Below are 18,824 nucleotides of genomic sequence, written 5' to 3'. Positions count from 1 at the left end.
CTCCAATCCACTGCACACCCCCTACTCACTGCACCTCCCCCGGTCTAGGCTCTCAGGCGGGGTGCCAGCCAAGAGGGCGCAGTGGGGAGCGCTGCCCCCCACCCACGGACAGGCGGGGATGCTCCCCACCTTTAACCCCTTCTCCTGCCCCATCCCCTCATCCAGGGTTTTCACTTGCCCACTGGGATGCCCCTGTCCACAGGGAGCTGTCCTGGGCATGGGAACCCCGGGCAGCGCTCAGCTGCGGCTGGCAGGTCCCGTGGGCCCGGGCTCACCCCATGTCCCACCAGGGGGGCAGCCACCCCAAGGCTCCTGCCTGCAGCCCAGCCCGGAGCCCAGTCCCTCTCCCCGCAGCCGCAGCGCCACCGGCTCCGCAGGGAACGGCCCCGGCGCCCGGGCCAAGGGGCCCGCAGGGGCGGGGCAGGCTCAGCACCAGGCCGGCCGGCAGGGGGCGCCGCGGGACCGCTGCGGGCCGGGCAGAGGCGGGGCAGCAACCGGAGCCGGGGCGGCCGCAGGGGTCGGTCGGAGCGCGCCGCTCGCATCCCACAGTGACACCGGCCGCCTCCCTGCCCGCAGCACCCGCCCGCCCGCCCGCCGGCCGCATGGAGCCCCCCCGGCCCGGAGACACGCCAGGTGAGCGCGCCCCGGGGGGCACGGAGCGGAGCGGGGCCCGGGGGACCCGGGGACAGGGACCCGGAGGACTCGGGAGGGAGGGCCCCGGGGGGGCGCCGGAGCAGAGCGGGACCCGGGGACAGGGACCCGGAGGGCTCTGGGGCGGAGGGACCCGGGGGGCCCCGGAGCAGAGCGGGACCCGGGGCGTGCGCACCTGCCCGTCCTTGGGCGCTCAGGGTCCCCCGGCATCTCCGCCCCGCGGCTCCTATGCGGCTCCTGCCCGTCTCTGCGCTGGGATGAGCCGGGCAGCCTGCGCCAGGCGCTGCGGTGCCCCCTCCTGTGTCCGGGCAGCCAGAGCCTCCCCCGGGCAGAGCGGGTCTCGTGTCCCCAGCTCCCCTCCCCGGCCTGGAGACATCGGGAAACACCGGAGCCTTTCAAAGGCGATCCTGTCTCTGCAGCTACCCAGCGCCTGCCCGAGCAGCTGGCGGACCCCGGCTCCTGGGGCAGGGCAGAGCTGGCCATCCCGTCGCTCTCTCCCAGAGCCAAGGCTCCCAGGACCGATGGGGGGGTGGGGGAGCGCCCATTTACTGCTGCTTCCCAGCAGGAGCCTTGATCCTTCCCAACTTGTATAGGCAAAACCCAGGGCCAGGGGGAGTGCAGGGTACATCCGGCAGGTCTGGCCCACCCCAGTTCTGCACACGGTGAGCCTCAGGCAGGGGGTGACAAAGGAGAGCCCCAGTTAGCAGAGAGGTGAGGCTGGTGCCTTCCACAGCTGCTTCACTTCCACTGCCTAGAAATATCTGGGCAGAAAATAAGTGTGGATCTTTCACCTTAAAATCAGCAAACACTTGTAATAATGAACAACTTAAACCACACGGGAAAGGCTCCTGCCTGGCTCTGGCTTTCAGATGGGGAGGGACCCTTCCTTTGCCACAAATCGTGGCCCTGATCCTGGGAAAACTCATGCACCAGAGTAACTTTACTCATCTGAGTAGCCCCATTAACTTAAATGGAACTGACTGCACCAGTAAAGTTGCTCACTTGATTAAAGCATTTGCAATTGGCTCCCGTGTCCGTATGTACAAAATGATGGCTTCCTATTTCCTGAGTAAACTTCATTTTTCTAACATTTTGTACATTACTGGAGATTTGCACACGTGTGTGTGTTTAGGTCTAGTTTTAAATCGTGTGATTTTCCTTTAAAAGATTTATGAATTCAAGAGACTTGGGCAAATCTGCAATAAGAACAGATTGTAGAATGTGTCATTTGTGTGGAAGTGTTTTGCTATTTTTTGCACAAATATATTTTACAGTGACGCTTCCGAGTTGGGAACTATTTAGCAAGATGATCAGTGATGCACTTAGCAGCTGGCACTGCACCAGGACACTTTCTAGATGCTCAGGTTCCCTGGTACACAAAAACAGGCTAGTACCAGTAGTTCTGGGTTCCCATCTCTGTAACTGCAGCAGTTTCTACTGTAATCAGAGGCCTGTGCGTCCCAGCCTGGCAGCTCTGTCAGTGAGCTGCTGTGTGGATGTCATGATGCTGTTTGGTGTCTAGCGCCCTGGAAGTGCCTGTAATTCTCACTTAGGGCCCAATCCTGCAAACACTTCTGCGTAAGAGTAACTTTACTCATGTCAGCAAACCCCGGCGGTGAGATCAACAGGATTTGCAGGATTGGGCCCGCAGTGAATTTGGTGCAGGACGAGCCCTGGCTTAACACAGATCACCTGGATAATTAGCAAAGGGAGCAAGCAAGAAATACCAGAAATAACTGAGCTTGCATTTGCCTCTGCTAGATTTGTGAATGCCCTCCAGAGACCGCTCTCTGCCTAGGGAAGTGGCCTTGTACTCACTCAGTTCCATATTGTTTTAAAATACTGCTCCTCTGAAACCTTTTAAAATACTGAGTACCTTTCCCAGATAGGGTTGCCAACCCTCCAGGATTGGCCTGGAGTCCCCTGAAATTGGCATTGATCTCCTGGTGACTACTGAAAGCAATCCGGGAGATTTTAATAGGATATTTTAAGAAAATGACATTATGTCATGGGGGGGAGGGGGAATCTCCCAGAATAGCTTCAATCAGAGTTGGCAACCCTATTCCCAGACCTGAAGAAGAGCTCTGTAATGCAAAATCATAGAATCATAGAAGATCAGGGTTGGAAGAGACCTCAGGAGGTCATCTAGTCCAATCCCCTGCTCAAAGCAGGACCAACACCAACTAAATCATCCCAGCCGGGGCTTTGTCAAGCCTGACCTTAAAAACCTCTATGGAAGGAGATTCCACCACCTCCCTAGGTAACCCGTTCCAGTGCTTCACCACCCTCCTAGTGAAATAGTGTTTCCTAATATCCAACCTAGACCTCCCCCACTGCAACTTGAGACCATTGCTTCTTGTTCTGTCGTCTGGTACCACTGAGAACAGCCGAGCTCCATCCTCTTTGGAACCCCGCTTCAGGTAGTTGAAAGCAGCTATCAAATCCCACCTCACTCTTCTCTTCTGCAGACTAAATAAGCCCAGTTCCCTCAGCCGCTCCTCGTAAGTCATGTGCTCCAGACCCCTAATCATTTTTGTTGCCCTCTGCTGGACTCTCTCCAATTTGTCCACATCCTTTCTGTAGTGGGGAGCCCAAAACTGGACACAATACTCCAGATGTGGCCTCGCTAGTGCCAAATAGAGGGGAATAATCACTTCCCTCGATCTGCTGGCAATGCTCCTACTAAGGCAGCCCAAAATGCCATTAGCCTTCTTGGCAACAAGGGCACACTGCTGAATCATATCCAGCTTCTCGTCCACTGTAATCCCCAGGTCCTTTTCTGCAGAACTGCTGCTTAGCCAGTTGGTCCCCAGCCTGAGCAGTGCATGGGATTCTTCCGTCCTAAGTGTAGGACTCTGCACTTGTCCTTGTTGAACCTCATCAGATTTCTTTTGGCCCCATCCTCCAATTTGTCTAGGTCACTCTGGACCCTATCCCTACCCCCCAGCATATCTACCTCTCCCCCCAGCTTACTGTCATCTGTTAACTTGCTGAGGGTGCAATCTATCCCCTCATCCAGATATTAATAAAGATGTTGAACAAAATCAGCCTCAGGACCGACCCTTGGGGCACTCCGCTTGATACCAGCTGCCAACTAGACATGGAGCCGTTGATCATAAAAGCTTGTCTCTCTCACCCATTGCTGGTACAATAAAAGATATTACCTCATCCATTTTGTTTCTTTAAAATATTTTGTCTCCCTCCATGTGTAGAGTTAAACATGGCTCCTGGGAAGACGATCAAAGCCAAGATCAAGAAGACTTTGCCAGTGACTGGCCCTCAGGCTCCAACAGTCAGTGAGCTGATGCATTGGTACTGCATGAACACCAATACGCACGGCTGCCGGCGGATCGTGGTATCAAGGGGACGCTTACGCAGGTTCATCTGGATCCTGCTCACCTTGAGTGCCGTGGGGCTGATCCTGTGGCAGTGTGCTGAGCTCATCATGTCCTATTACACGGCCTCCGTCTCAGTCACCGTGCAGTTCCAGAAGCTGCCCTTCCCCGCAGTCACCATCTGCAACATCAACCCTTACAAGTAAGCCATTAGGGGCCTGGGGGTGGCTAATTGCGGTATAAATGGCAGTCACACCATTACAGCCAGGGTGAGCGTGTTTTCAGAGGGCACAAGGAAAGTGTTTTTCAGACATTCGTTAAATAATTTCCCCTCAAAACTCTTTCCAGCACTGAGCCCCTCAGGAAGCTTATCCTGCTGCTGTGACACCACTTCCATCTCCTTACTGTTAGCTCTGCCCCCTTCCCGCAGCACCCTCAAATGCTGCACCTCTACTCCCTGGCTGTTCACTCTCCTCAGACATTTGTAGCCATATTTGACTTTCCAGTGCTGAGCCAAGCTAGATGCATTTAGCTCGTTTTATCTTTCTGCACAAGTCAGCCCCCTGATCCTTCCAGCAATGGAGAGCTCAGGCCTAACTAATATTCCAGGCACACACTCCCCAGCGGGGGGTGGAGAGTTTGCCATCTCCTCTCTCTTGGATGGGACGCCCATCCAAAATCGCACTGGGTTCTTTTTCCTGCCAAACTGTATAATCTGCTGTCCCTCTCCCTATCCCAGTCTCTCTCTGCCATTCCTACTCTCTGGTCTCTCCTGCCTACGGAGGATCTGCACTTCAGATTGTATTGCCAGTCTCTCTCTGCCATTCCTGCTCTCTGGTCTCTCCTGCCTACGGAGGATCTGCACTTCAGATTGTATTGTCCCAGCTGCATTGACCCCAGGATAAATCTTTTCCATTTCCTGTCCATCTTTCTGCTCTCTCTAGTTTTGGCAATTCCTCTTCATGTAGTGCAATCCCCCAACGTATTACTATCTGTCACTGCCTTCTCTAGCCTCTCCAGCTCATTAATTAAGATATTAAAGAAGCTCAGACCTTACAGAGACCTCTTCACAGTTTAGTCTGTTGCTGTTTATAATGGCCTGTTGTCCATAGTCCTTCAGTCAATGGGCAATCTCTAGGATCTAGCTTTTACCCAAGCCAATTCAAATTAATTGTGTGAATAAAAGTTCCAGACAGCATATGAAGTGAAGCATCAGTACTAAGTCAGTCTACGGAGGAGAATGAGGAAGAGCTGGCTGTCCCCTATAATAAGCTATTGATTGTACAATGCATAGGACAGGATAGGACTGCATGGAGTAGTCCAGCAAGGTGACACGGGGAGAATATGGCCTGTTATTTCCTGTTACCTTCTCTCCAATGTAGGTATAGTGCAATGAAAGAGCACTTGTCTGAACTGGACAAAGAGACAAAAAATGCTTTGGAGACTTTATACGGATTTTCAGAGGGCAAATCCAAGGTACGTCGGGATGCAGATGACTGGAACGCTACGGAGAGCAAATTTCTTGAAATAATCCCTCTGCTAAAGTTCGAAGACCTCTCTAAGAAGACTGTGACTGAGATTCCAAGTGGCAATAAGCGGAAAATTGAGACCAGTGTCTTTCACCAAGGTTCCAGCATGGTGAATACTGGGGATCCACAAGATGTCGTGGGCTTTCAGTTGGTGAGTTCCATCCCCACATGGTGACTGGGTGTGGTGTTGGCAGAGGGAGTGGATGTGCTAGGGCAGGCACCGCTGTTTGAGGAGATGACAAGTGTAGCACTGGAGGGAAATGATAAGCTTTCAAGAGTTAATTCAGGCTTTAGTGAGGAATAGATACAAAGAACCTTCAAGGATGGGGAGACCCATGTACTGTAGATCTTCCAAATCCAGCCCCTTGACATGGGGTGCAATTTTCAGCAGGTAAACATTCATCCACCGGTTCCTTAAACATGTCCATCCACTGCTTCCCGCAGATTATTCCACGTACCCGCAACCCTCTGGAAGAAAAAGTCCTTTTTGAAATCCAGCCTAAACTGCTTCCTCTTTATTGCCAACCATGACCCTGGAGAGGTCATTTCTTAGATCCCACATGATGAGCCCCCACCAGCCATGCTTCTTTAAGGTGATACACATTCCGTTCCTGATGTCCATGCTCACAGAAAAGGCCACTGGTTCCCAAATGAGCCACTTTGCTTCCTCTGTACCTTTTCCAGACTGATCTGCCTTCAGAATGCACACAGGACCTACCCAAGGACCTTTTGAAGAGGATCCGTTTTCTTCCTTGGTTTATGTATCCCATCATACCTCATTTGTCTCCCTTTTTTTCTCTCCTGCAACTAGAAACTTCCTGCTTGAGTAGCATTGTTCAGTAGAAATCATGTTGCAAACTCTTCAGTGGAAAATTACACCACGTCTTCCTCACCTGAAACTCATTTTCCTCCTTTATTATTATTAGTGTGACCCAAACAACAGCAGTGACTGTGCAGTTTACACATTCAGCTCTGGGGTAAATGCTATTCAAGAATGGTACAAGCTGCATTATATGAACATCATGGCACAAATACCCCTGGAGACGAAAGTGAACATGGGCTACTCTGCTGAGGATCTTCTGCTGACGTGTTTCTTCGATGGCATATCTTGTGACACAAGGTCAGTGCACAAAAACTAAGTTCTCACTTCCTAAAATAAATCTCAAACCATTAGGAATTAAATGTTTGTTATTTACAGAATGCAAATCAGTGTGTTCAGGAATGTACAGAGCATAGAGGAAGCCACCATCCCTTACTTACTATCTAGATTAGGCAGACTACACAGTTCAGACTGACCATCAGCCGATCGCCAGGCTCAGAATGGTGAAGACAGATGTGTAAATTGTAACATTGTGTTACGCACGTCTTGCTCTGACGGATTGTCGCTGACCGGTTTAGCAGTAAAAGTGCATTTGAAGTGGGTTGAATGAAGGAGGAGGGTCATTTGGAGCACAAAGAGAGACTGTTACAATAAATTTCAAACACCAATGGACTTCAAACGCCAACACACTGCTGAGGCTTCCATTGCACAGTCAGGGACCACATCTGCACCCTGAGCCCCCCGTCCAACGTAAGAGTCATTGGAGCACAGATTGTTTGGCATCGGTTCTGAAACAGACACTGTTAGTAGAATTGGGACCCAATAGAAGTGCTCCTTTCTGTGTTCCTTGTCCCCTTGGAACTGTTGATTTCAGAGGGAGTTTGGAGTTTCCCTAGGATGCAGATTCGATCCAAAAATGTTCTTATAACTCGTTCTTAATTATTTAACTGGAAACATTTTTAGCAGTCGTTTTCCTGCAACATTTGCAGCATTGTGCTAGTGCACAAGAGCCTGGAAAAGAGAGCGTCTGGAAACCAGATATAAAGCCAAGTGAAAGAGACTTGTTTTCCAAGCTTGAAGAAATATGCATAAAGAAAACAGCACAGGGGATAAATATTAATTAGATCTGAAGATTATTTCAGATTTAACAAGGTGAAGTCTGGAACATAGGTGAAGATTGCTTCAATATATTAATGTAGCCAGACAGTGCCATTTATTGTGGTTGTATTGGTTCAATTTAGTGTGCTCTTAGGAAGAAATTCTGGACCAGAATTTCATTTAGTGACTGCAAAAAGAACAAGGAGTCCTTGTGGCACCTTAGAGACTAACATATTTATTTGGGCATAAGCTTTCGTGGGCTAGAACCCACTTCATCAGATGCATGGAGTGGAAAATACAGTAGGAAGATATATATGTACAGAGAACATGAAAAGATGGGGGTCGCCATACCAACTAACGAGACAAATCAATTAATTTATCCTGCTGGTAATAGCCGATCTTAATTGATTACTCTCATTATAGTTAGTATGGCAACACCAATTTTTTCATGTTCTCTGTGTATATATATCTTCCTACTGTATTATCCACTTCATGCATCCGATGAAGTGGGTTCTAGCCCACAAAAGCTTATGCCCAAATAAATTGTTAGTCTCTAAGGTGCCCCCAGGACTCCTCATTGTTTTCGCTGATACAGACTGACATGGCTGCCCCGACTCTGAAGTTAGTGACTGAATACCCTAATACATACTTCTCTTCCTAGGACTGTAACATGTTTGTTGGCTGTTTTATGTATCGATATGGCATGAATATGTACATTGAGCCTCATCACTTAAGTAACAAACAGTCTAATTTAGGACTCTTAACACCTGTTAAACCCGCTTGCTATCTCTCCAGGCTGATGGGAGATCCAGTGAGTAATTTACATTGCCACAGGCAGTTAGATCAGAGCCTAGGATGAAAAAAATGTTTGCTCTCTTTTAGAAACTTCACCCCTTTCCATCATCCACTGCATGGCAACTGCTACACCTTCAATAGTGGAGAAAACGGAAAAGTCCTGACCACCTCTACAGGAGGCAGCGAGTATGGTAAGGGAACCAAGTTAGTAGAGACACTAGAAAGCAGATTGTTCAGGGAACTGCATCCTAAGGGGGTTGACTGACACGTCGGCATTAGACATGTTATCTGATTGTGTTGGTTCAAATGAACATTTCCCCAATCTGTTGCCAACTCACACGAATCAAATGATGCATCACTAGAGTTTTTCCACCTGAAATTATCCAATCCTCCCCAGTTATGTAACTTGTTTTTTAATAGGTTTTCAGTAACATTCTAAGTTATCCCAGCTATTTATTATTAGGTGTGCTGGATGCTAAAGATTAGCTGCAGGAGGCTTGGACAGGCATTGAAGCACTCAAATGATATCCTGACAATTCCACTTGGTGACAGTTAGAAGATTGTACAGTGGCCATAGACTGGTCGACTCTCCCTGCGCTAGGGCTCTAGCTGTTTTAACCCCGTTAATGCTATTTCTTTGTTCTTCAGGATTGCAGGTTGTTCTTTACATAGAGGAAGCAGATTACAATCCCTTCCTGGTGACCTCGACCGGGGCCAAAATCATTGTCCACGACCAGCATGAATATCCCTTTATTGAAGATATCGGGACTGAGATTGAGACTGCAACAGCCACCTCCATTGGGATGCACTTTGTGAGTGGCAGAGATCTTTCTCCTCAGGCTCACAATAGCGCTTACAAACACTGTATTAAATAGATCCCACTGCTGCCTCACGGCCTCCCGGAGTGCTAGCAGAGAGCTGGGAGGGGACATTTATGCCCCAGGCCTGGCTCTCTCAAGTGCATTAGAAAGCACGAGGCCAGAGAGCGAGAGCCACTGTAATTGCTAGAGCACTCTTCGGAACCACATTTTATTGCTCAGGGGTGAGAGCTGTTGGAAATGCAGGCCTGTGGGCATCCCACACCTATGGGCGACCCTGGTTCTATCCCATGGATTTCTTGACGTTTTCTACAACGTTTGAGGCACTAGCCACACCATCAAACCCCTGCTTTAACTCATGTGCTGTAGCACGGTACAGACATGGTTGTGGTCCAATCAGGTTCTGATGGGGTTTGGCTGCCAGAGCAGACAAGCTAAAGAACAACTCTGACATCTGGCTGTTCCGATTGGATAGATGGGTTCTGTGCTTACTGCCCTCCTGGGCTGGCTGTGAAGAGACCCTTCCAGGTGGCCGTGTCTGCACTTGCCTGCCTAGGGAAATCTCCCACCATTGCTATCACTGGGGGGGGGGAGGGGGGCTGAAATAAGGTGCTGGGAGTGTCCCAGAGTAGTTCAGTGTGGAGCAGGTGATAGTGTCCTAAGGGGCCTATGCCTGTTGCAGAGAAGCTAAAGCTGTGCCATCAGAAGATACAAACTTCCCCATTAACTCAAGGACCAGTTAAGTGATCATTTGGGCTTTCCTTTTCTTTGCTGTTCACTGTACCATAAACACTCAGCTAAGCTGTTTATTTGGAGTGGCTGGGTGTGCCATGCCATGCCCTGATAGTCCATGCATTAGAAAGGACAGTAGGATAAAGTCTGACAGGTTCAAATGTGCATATAGATGGCTATCTTCCAGGTGTCTGGATAAACATTAGGGACAAGTGACTTTATAGTGTCTAAAAATATGGGAAGAAGTATGCATCCGAAGAAGTGAGGTTTTTACTCACGAAAGCTTATGCCCAAATAAATCTGTTAGTCTTTAAGGTGCCACCAGACTCTTTGTTGTTAAAAATATGGGACTTTCCCAAAGAGGCTTGTAGGTTTCTATAAAAGCAGGCATGAGTAATCAGCAGCAGAGGGTTAGATCTCTAGAGACCTAAAATACCTCCCAGTCCTGCCTAACCCCCAATGTCCTTGTTCTGCTGCCTACAGAATAAGAACAACTCCACATATCACATTAGCAGAACTCTACTGGAACAACTCTAGCTATTGAAACCCTGGTTTGCCTTGGCATTCCTCAACTATGTCATACACTGCCTTCAAGTCCCAGAGCTGTGTCTTGGGCAGTAGATTTCTGGCATCAGGTGGTCACAGGACACGACTTGGTGCCCAGTGAATAAGAAGAAGTGAGGTTTTTACTCACGAAAGCTTATGCCCAAATAAATCTGTTAGTCTTTAAGGTGCCACCAGACTCTTTGTTGTTTTAGTGAATAAGATAGTCACTCAAACAGAAACGACTGACACGGAAGAAGTGCCCTCTCATAATCAATATATTGTTTAGCAGGAAGCCATTGCAAATATTCTGACTGTGTAGGTGGTTAGACTTTGAGTACCCTAAAATATGGTAGTTTTTGCAATACACAACAATAAGATTCAATACATTGCCTTGGAGTTGGGTTTAAGAGCTTACAGACAGTCTGCTTGCACCCGGCTGGATCAGAGACAGTAGCTTCTTCATCTCAGAATTCAAAACTACATCTTGGTGCCATATCAGTAGTGACTCTCATGAGGAGCAAGAATCTAAGTCTGACATTTCCTGGGAGCTTTATAGAGAGCGCTCTGGGATTGTCACAGACAGCTGCTTCACGTGCAACCCCCACACGACTGTCTTCTCAGGGCACCCTGATCAATCCTGCACATGCATCTGGTTGTGCAAAGGAGAGCCCAGTGCGCACACACCCTGCAATGCCCAGGCTACTACACGGCTGTGTGTGTGCGCACAGATGGGCTTGTACACGGGCACTTAGTATTTTGCAAATGTGGGTTTCTGGATACATAATGGATGCACATGCATTTCTGTGGATGCACCAAGACCCTCCACCCTCTAAATATATTGCCCACAATGTCCTAAACCAGACATAGGTAATATTTCCAGCCCCTCGTCCACACACAGAGCAATGTTATTTCAGTGCAGGAGTGACAGAAAAGGAGCACATGCCACAGCAGAAATTCTACCAAAAGCAGCTATCACAAGCCAAGTACAAGACAAGCAAAGGGACCCAGTAGCAGATCCTGCGAGGCAGGATTCCTAGCATTAGATCTCTTCCGGGAACTAAAAGAGCGACACTTAAAAGCCATTTCACATGAATTTTCAAAAGTGACCAGTCTCTTCTTGCTCTCACCAGACTGACTCAGTGTCTTTCCTTGCCCCTTCCGGGTGTAATTTCAGTCTTTGATTGAAGCAATTGAGTTGCACTGCACAAGTGACCGCAGCCAGGGTTGCTAGGGTCTGGAATTTCTATAGCCCCATAGTTGTGCATAGTGCTTTACAGACAGGTGCTGCCCCAAGGAATTTACCCTCTGGGCCCCTGGTCCTACAGTCAGATCTGCTAGCACAGAACCCTGTACCAACATGGAGCCCCTTTGCAGGATCTGTGGCCAAGTCAGACACGGTACGGGCAGGGAGAATGGATGTACAGACGCTTGAATGAGTATTCCTGAGATCTGGTGCACGTCTTGTAGCTCCAGGCATTCTTTTAGGATGCTACAGAACCAGGACTGTCGGTGGGCGAATGGGAGAGGCGAGGCAGAAGCAGGGAGGTTGGAAGGAGGTAAGCGAGGTAGCCACATGCACTAGTGGCCTGAACCTCCGAGCTGCTGAGTGCTCCACTGGCTTCAGGAGAGGTTGAGGCCACTCCGCACCTCTCAGTATTGAGCCCTCAATCAGGAGGCCCCTTATTCCAGGCACAGGAGACAGAATGGGGAAAGAAAAGATTACGGCTTTGAGGCAGGAGGCATCTCATGGAGGCGTCAAATGTAATTAAGAAAGAATCTAAGAACAATTCTAGCCACATAATCTCCTACATAAAAGTAACCTACGTCCTACAGGTGAATTCACATAAGCTATACGGTGTAGGCACAGCCCGGAAGTAGCTTCAGTCCTGCCTCATCATTGTTATTATTTAGGACTGTGACCCAGGGGGTCCAATAAGCAGCACTGAATGGTCTCTTTCCTTCAGCTCTGCTGGGGTCTCTCAAATCAACATTGGTTTTCTGGTTTTCAGACTCGGTCTCACAAGCTAAGCAAACCATACAGCGACTGCACTGAGACTGGCACGGACATTCCAGTAGCAAACCTCTACAACAAGAGCTACTCGCTTCAGGTAAAGCTCTTTTACATTTGCTTTTTCAGACACAAGGTGGGGGATGTAATAATTCCCTGATAACCAGAAACTTCTGTGCTTAAACTCTGTACCGTTCCCTTTCTGTTTAAACAGCATCTTAATAAAATTTTTAAATCTGCTCTTGGACCAACTTCTGTTGGTGAGAGAGACACGGTTTTGAGCTGCACCGAGCTCTTCCTCAGGGTTTTCAGTCATTGGGGCGATCCCCGTAGACAAACAGCACAGTATTCTGCAGCGCTAGCCCCCAGCCCTGCAGAAGCTCTGCTTCAGGTGAAATGCTTTGGAGCACAGCTGTAGAATACCGTAGTACTTTTAAAATCAGGGTTTTGTTCCAAAGTGATTGAAGCTTGAAGTTGCCTTGGGGATTTTGTCATATGGCAGGAACATTAGCTCATTATGAAATTCTCTGGCACTGCTGGACTGGAAAATATTTGTCAAACAAATGTTGCAGCGTAGTGTAACCCTTGAAGCCAGAAATTGTGATCCCTGTCAGATAAGACTCCATGAATAACTGATACGATCTAATCTGTGTCCAACCAGCAGAACGCTTACAAAGAAAGTTTCCACTAGTTTTGCATGACTCCTGTCAGAGGCTCCGCCTTGAGAGCGTCAGGCATCCTGGGTTCCTCCATGATCATTCCCATTGCTCTTATATTAATTGCTACTTTTTGCAAATCCGGCACCTGGGCTTGATTTTTCTTTGATTGAGTATGAAAATGCAGCCCCCTGTGATGTGATGCCAGCTGAGGTCACACAGGCCTCCAGTAGGATTAGTGCATTAAAGCACAGAGCCCTGCACTGCAGTTGGTAGGGACTGAAGATGGAAATTCCAGCTGAAAATGTTCGTTCCTGCTGGTTCCAACTGACAACCCATTTTGGAACAGAGCAGTAAGTGGCAGAACCTAGAAGCAACCCAGGCCTCCTTGCGCATTTGTTGACTCACAGAAACCCAACTCTTGGTTTATTTCCCTGCAGATTTGCCTGCATTCCTGTTTCCAGAGGGCCATGGTGGATACCTGTGGCTGTGCCCAGTATGCCCAGCCCTTACCTCCTGGTGCAGAGTACTGCAACTACAAGAAATACCCCAACTGGAGTAAGTTCTCCACAGCATGAGTCAAGTCCCCACACAGCCTCCTTTACCGCCTAGTTACAACCACCAAATGTGCTCCTGACAGACACGCCCCAGCTCAGCCCCTGGCATTAGATCATTACCACACACACTATTCTCCACCCACACAAGCCCAGCCGGGCTGGAGGAAAGGTGAATCTGCCTTGGAGTAACGCGGGTGCCCTTGCCGGCTTTTATTGCTCAGCCTGGAGATTAGCTCTCTGCTAGCAAGAGCTCCCGTGTCTCTGAAATCTCAGCTACACGCTTCGGACCGCTACTGGGTTGTGCTCTGGTAGCATTTGGAGGCCCCGCCTGAGTCCAGCACTCTGTTGTGCTAGGGGTTCTCAGGACAAATGTTTTGATTGACAGTCAGAGCACGGCCACCAACTCTTGCTGGTGGCCACCAACTCTTGCTGGTGGCCAGTCTCACACTTTTTCCTAAAATACTTAATTAGCGTTAGGAAAAACAAACAAATATGCACATAGACACGTCCAAACCATTGTAACTTATTTATTGCTAGCTAGTAAGGGGGCACCGGGCTGGTTGGCCAGGGGAGGTGGCGAGGGCCCGGAGCATGAAGCTTTGTGGCTGGGGGATGGGGCCTGGGGCTGGAGCCCAAAGCCCCACGGCCGGAGCCTGCTGCCCCGCCCCCTAGGGCTTGAGCCCAACGCCTGAGCACCACCGCCCCTGGGAAGGTGGGGAACTCACCAACCGCCTGCTCCTCCAGCGTTGCCCAGGTGTCTCCAGAGGGGGACAGGGCCCAACCCCCTGCTGGCGGCCCAGCGACTAACCCCAGGACGATGCATCCAGGAGCAACAGGGAGGGGCCGCTGCTTTCCCCTCCCCCCCAAATCACAGTGAAGGAGGCTGTGGCCACAAGAAAAGCCGCTGGTGGCCACTGTGCTAGACTCTGTGCAGATGCATAGAAGAGCCTGCCCCTGCCCCTGCCCCTGCCCCGGGGCGGAAGTATTTATCCCCATTTTGTAGCGGGGGAAATGAGACCCTCAGAAGAGAGGGGACTTGCCCAAGGCACAGAGGGAGTCTGTCCCAGAGCCAGGAACTGAAGGCAGGTCTCCCAAGCCCAGACGCGCTCTGGCTTCCCCAGCCAGTTACCCTGGGCTCTCTTTCTGCAGTGTACTGCTACTACAAGCTGCATGAGAAGTTTGTGAAGGAGCAGCTGGGCTGTCAGCAGATTTGCAAAGAAGCCTGCAGGTGAGTCCTGCGGCCAGATAGGCCAGAAGTGAAACATTCCTCATGCAGGAATTCAGATTTACAGCTAACACCAGCCTCTTTTCCCGCAGCTTCAAGGAATGGACGCTGACCACCAGCTTAGCCCAGTGGCCATCTTCAGTTTCTGAGGTGAGCTCCCAGTTCTGCTCCGCTTGCTCACCCAACTGAGACCCACAATGAGGGTAGTAGGCGCTGCGTCCAGGCTGGCTTGGTTCCCTCGTGCCTCGGCCTACAGGATCATTGTCAGGCTGGGCTTTCCCCTGCTTCTGCTGCTGTGTCCCATCCTCCAGGGGTTCCCTGCAGTCTCGGTGTGGGATGAGCCACAGGGAGGGATGAGCCCAGATTTCTCAGTGAGGGGAGATAAAGTTATGAGGGCAAACGGCCTCCCACAACAAAAGGGGGAGGGGAAGCTTCCCAGCTCCAACAGGAACCAGATAAAATCCAGAGGTGCAGCTTTGGAAGTGAGAGGCCCCTTCGGTATTTGTGAGCATCGGCCTCGTGCTCTTGAGCAGGGGATCTGAACCCTTGCAATGCGTGAGGCTTCTCTACCCAGCCAAGGAGCTCACCAGCTAACCTGGAAACCTGGGGGTTCAGTCTCTCTGGGTCTGCGAGACCCCCCCCACCACACAGTCATGGCGTTCTAGAATGAAACCCGGGCCAAACGAGTTGTCGTGTCCGGGCTCCCTGGGCTTGCGCTCATGGCAGTTACGTTGTTTTCTTGTTTTCAAAGGACTGGATGCTTCGCGTCCTCTCTTGGGACAAAGGGCAGAAAATCAACAAAATGCTGAACAAGTAAGTTTCCCCCTGTGTATTTCCAGCCGGTGTCCCGAGTTCAGATACAATCGCCGTGGCCCTAACAATGGCAATAGAAAAGAACGCTCCCTTCAACGGGCCTGGCCCTACTGGTCCAACTGGTTCTTTAAATCACTCTTCAGAGAGCCTCACGCTATTGTTTGACTAAAGCCAGGGCCTGCTCTCTCTCTCCCTTCCCAGAACGGACCTCGCAAACCTCGTGGTGTTCTACAAAGACCTGAACGAGAGATTCATTTCCGAGAATCCCGCCAACAACGTAAGCTCTGACGTCTGCAAGCGCCGGTTTAGAGCCAGAATGGGTCCAGTGCAGGTAGCAGCAGGACAAGCTCCCCCAGACAGGGCCCTCCAATGTGCCCCAGTCCTGTCCTCTCGCTACCATCTCCAGGGGCATGCGGGGAGTTCAGGTTCCTTGGCTCATTCAGTCCTTGGCCTCTGTCACGTAGGCACCTCTCCTCTAGGAACTGCCCTGAGACAAGTGTAAGTGACTTTTCAGTTGCTGTGTTAGTTGCTGTTTCTAAAGCATAAGTGAGAGGGGAGCAGGCAGGAAGCTTAGCGACATGCCCATTACATTTTGCCTTCACTTTAGCGACCAGACTCCTCTGCACTGGGCAGGTTGTGTCTAGTTACCCAGTGACGGAGGCTGATTGCTCCAGTTCGGAGCCGTCTCCTCTCTGGCCCCCGCGGACGCCTGGCGGGTTCCGGCGTAACCTCGCGCTCTCTTCTCCTCCAGATTGTCATTCTTCTTTCCAACTTCGGGGGCCAGCTGGGCCTGTGGATGAGCTGTTCTGTGGTTTGTGTCATTGAGATCATCGAAGTTTTCTTCATCGACTCCTTCTTCATCGTCACGCGGCGCCGCTGGCAAAAGGCGAAGAAATGGTGGCGAGACCGAAAAGCAGCACCCGCTCAGGTTAACGCTCCAGCCAAAGAGGGCCACGACAACCCCGTGTGCATCGACGAGGACCTGCCCACCTTTAACACTGCCCTTCACTTACCACTGCCCCAGGAAAATCACGTGCCCAGGACTCCGCCGCCCAACTACAGCACTTTGCAGCTAGACGCTGCATTCACAGACCCACTGCCCGACACTCTGGAGGGCAGCTGCCATTGACAGTATTTATCTCCTCGTCCAGAGGCCAAAGTAGGCAATGAACGTGTAATCCGGGTGTCCAGGAGCGAGAGGTGTGTGTCTGGGGGGGAGCACTACGGGACTGTTGGGTAGGGTGTAGAGCTCTGGGACTCAGCCCCCCAGCATAGAGCAGTGGCTGGTAATGCCAGGTCCGAGTCCTTGGTCTTTTCCATGAAAGGGTGCTGGTGCTGGTTTGTGCAGGATGTGGAACTGAGCTGTGATGGGCCTTGCCAAACAGAGACAAGCCACACACCCCTCCCCATTTCATCTGGGTAGGAATCACACCTCGGGAGAAGTGGGCATATCCAGCATAACCCCGCAGCTGCTCCAGACCTGACCTGTGGGAACAACCCAGGCCTTTGGGACGGCTTGTGTTACTTGGCTCGGGGCAGGCAGAGAGGAAGCCCTGGGAAAAGCGTTAAAACCAGGCAGGTACTGGATGGTGGTGAGGGGAAAGGAAAATGCCACTGTGGGGTCAGATTCTAACCAGTTCGACTAAACCCCAAGCGGCAGGATTCTGCCAGCCACCCCCGAGAGAGAAATTCCTTAGCCTGGAGGAGAACCTTGAAAGCCAGTCGAACTCCTCCTGGAGTAAGGCACTACTCAGCCTGAGTAAAAGGGAGCCAGACTCAGCCCCAACCCTTCCTTTAAAATGCCTGGAGTCTAATTTTGAGCAGGATAATGACCAGACACGGCAATCAGTGCGCTCCTTAAACAACAGTCAGACCCACTCCTACACTAGCCCCAAAGGATCCCACTTCAAGTGCAGGTGCCCTTGGCACACTCGGGTTCCAGCACCTGAATCCTCTTCATGCTACAGACATTTGACACCTGGGCCGGGCCCTTCTGCTGGGAAACACCATTCAAATGCCAGCCCCGTTGGCTGGCACACACTCTTAGCCCGCACACAGCCCGCAGAACTGGGCTGTGCTCTGGGGAGCATCTCAAGAGCCAGGAAGGAAGAGGAATCCCACTCCAGGGCACAGTGGCAGCAGAGCCCCCTGGGAATTCCTGCACCCAGACCTAGCCTCAATGGGGAACAGTGAGCAGAAGATACACTGATCCCGTCCCCAGGCGTGTGGCCCTCAAACTCCCCTTGTCCATTAGCATGCAGCGAGTTCCCTGTGGAGTTGCACGCTCTCATGCCAAGCCCCTGTGCACGAGCTCCTTGGATCCTACCACTAGTTCCGCCCTGGCCAGGGGGGCACTGTACCTGCAGATCTGACCCACTGAATTGAGATGAAAACAGTCGCTGGGTTTCAAACATTGGTTCTAAAACGGTCACTGCTCATGCCCGGTCTCACAGAATGGGTTAGCCCGAATCACTGGAGTTTCCCTGCCTTCAGCACATGAACACGAGAACATTCAGGGCCCAATTCTGCCCCCCTTGAAGTCACCAGCAAAACTCCCATTGAGACCCGAGAGTGAAGGCTGCAGCCCATTGTCCCCTCTGGTGTGCCCAGTTTATTGCAGGTGAGCACACTCCTGGCAAGTGCATTCTGTATGGAGGGGTGGGTGCCCAGCCATGACTCATAATCTCCCTCTTCCTAGCTGGTTCCTGCCATGGCCTCCTGGGAGCTGAGTAGGGTGGGCTGTGTGAGTGTTAGGATGGATGTGTGCTGGGCCGGCGTGGCTTCGTGGGCTTTCAGAGTACTGTGTTGTCAAATGAATCAGGCATTTTAACAGTGAGAACAAAGATGTTTCCAAGTGTGCAATACAAGACGTCTTTTTTAACTGAATTATTTACCAGCAGAGAGGCTGGAAAATGACGAACAGGGAAAGATATATTTTTGAATAAACTGGTTTTTTTTAGTTAATGGATGTGTTTGTTGTTCTGCTTGGATGTCTGAAGTCATTGCTGCGAACGAGTGAGCTGCGCCTCGCTCGCCCTGGCCTGCTCTAAACCAGCCCTTTACATTTGTAACAAGGGTCCAACTCAGAACTGCTCAGCAACTGGGAGTGACTCTTCCGGCCTGTCTACACGGGGGCTAATGTAATGTGCACCATGTGGCTGTAATTTCTAAAGCGCGTTGTGTTGCACATTAATTGGTCCATGTGGTCCCTGCTGGTACATACTGCACATTCCCTGGCGGG

The 18,824-nt window shown here is 50.7% G+C and overlaps 1 protein-coding gene across 2 annotated transcripts; it reads left to right on the top strand.

Moving 5' to 3' along the window:
• The first annotated feature begins 577 nt into the window (after window positions 1-577).
• SCNN1G (sodium channel epithelial 1 subunit gamma) lies at window positions 578-18,547 on the top strand. Of its 2 annotated transcripts, none has more exons than XM_054042009.1 (13): window positions 578-633; window positions 3,864-4,188; window positions 5,369-5,666; window positions 6,442-6,635; window positions 8,316-8,419; window positions 8,877-9,040; window positions 12,334-12,432; window positions 13,429-13,546; window positions 14,695-14,773; window positions 14,863-14,920; window positions 15,522-15,583; window positions 15,785-15,860; window positions 16,335-18,547. In XM_054042009.1, exons 1-13 carry the CDS (start codon window positions 603-605, stop codon window positions 16,710-16,712), a joined length of 1,986 nt encoding a protein of 661 aa, XP_053897984.1. In that variant the 5' UTR covers window positions 578-602; the 3' UTR covers window positions 16,713-18,547. The 2 variants fall into 2 exon arrangements, with proteins under 2 accessions (XP_053897984.1, XP_053897985.1); XM_054042010.1 differs by lacking the exon at window positions 578-633 and adding an exon at window positions 3,010-3,071.
• Window positions 18,548-18,824: the final 277 nt, after the last annotated feature.

This window comes from Malaclemys terrapin, chromosome 10 (genome assembly GCF_027887155.1).
Source record: "Malaclemys terrapin pileata isolate rMalTer1 chromosome 10, rMalTer1.hap1, whole genome shotgun sequence".
Classification (NCBI taxonomy): Eukaryota; Metazoa; Chordata; order Testudines; family Emydidae; genus Malaclemys; species Malaclemys terrapin.
This window is presented reverse-complemented; position numbering and strand designations above follow the sequence as displayed.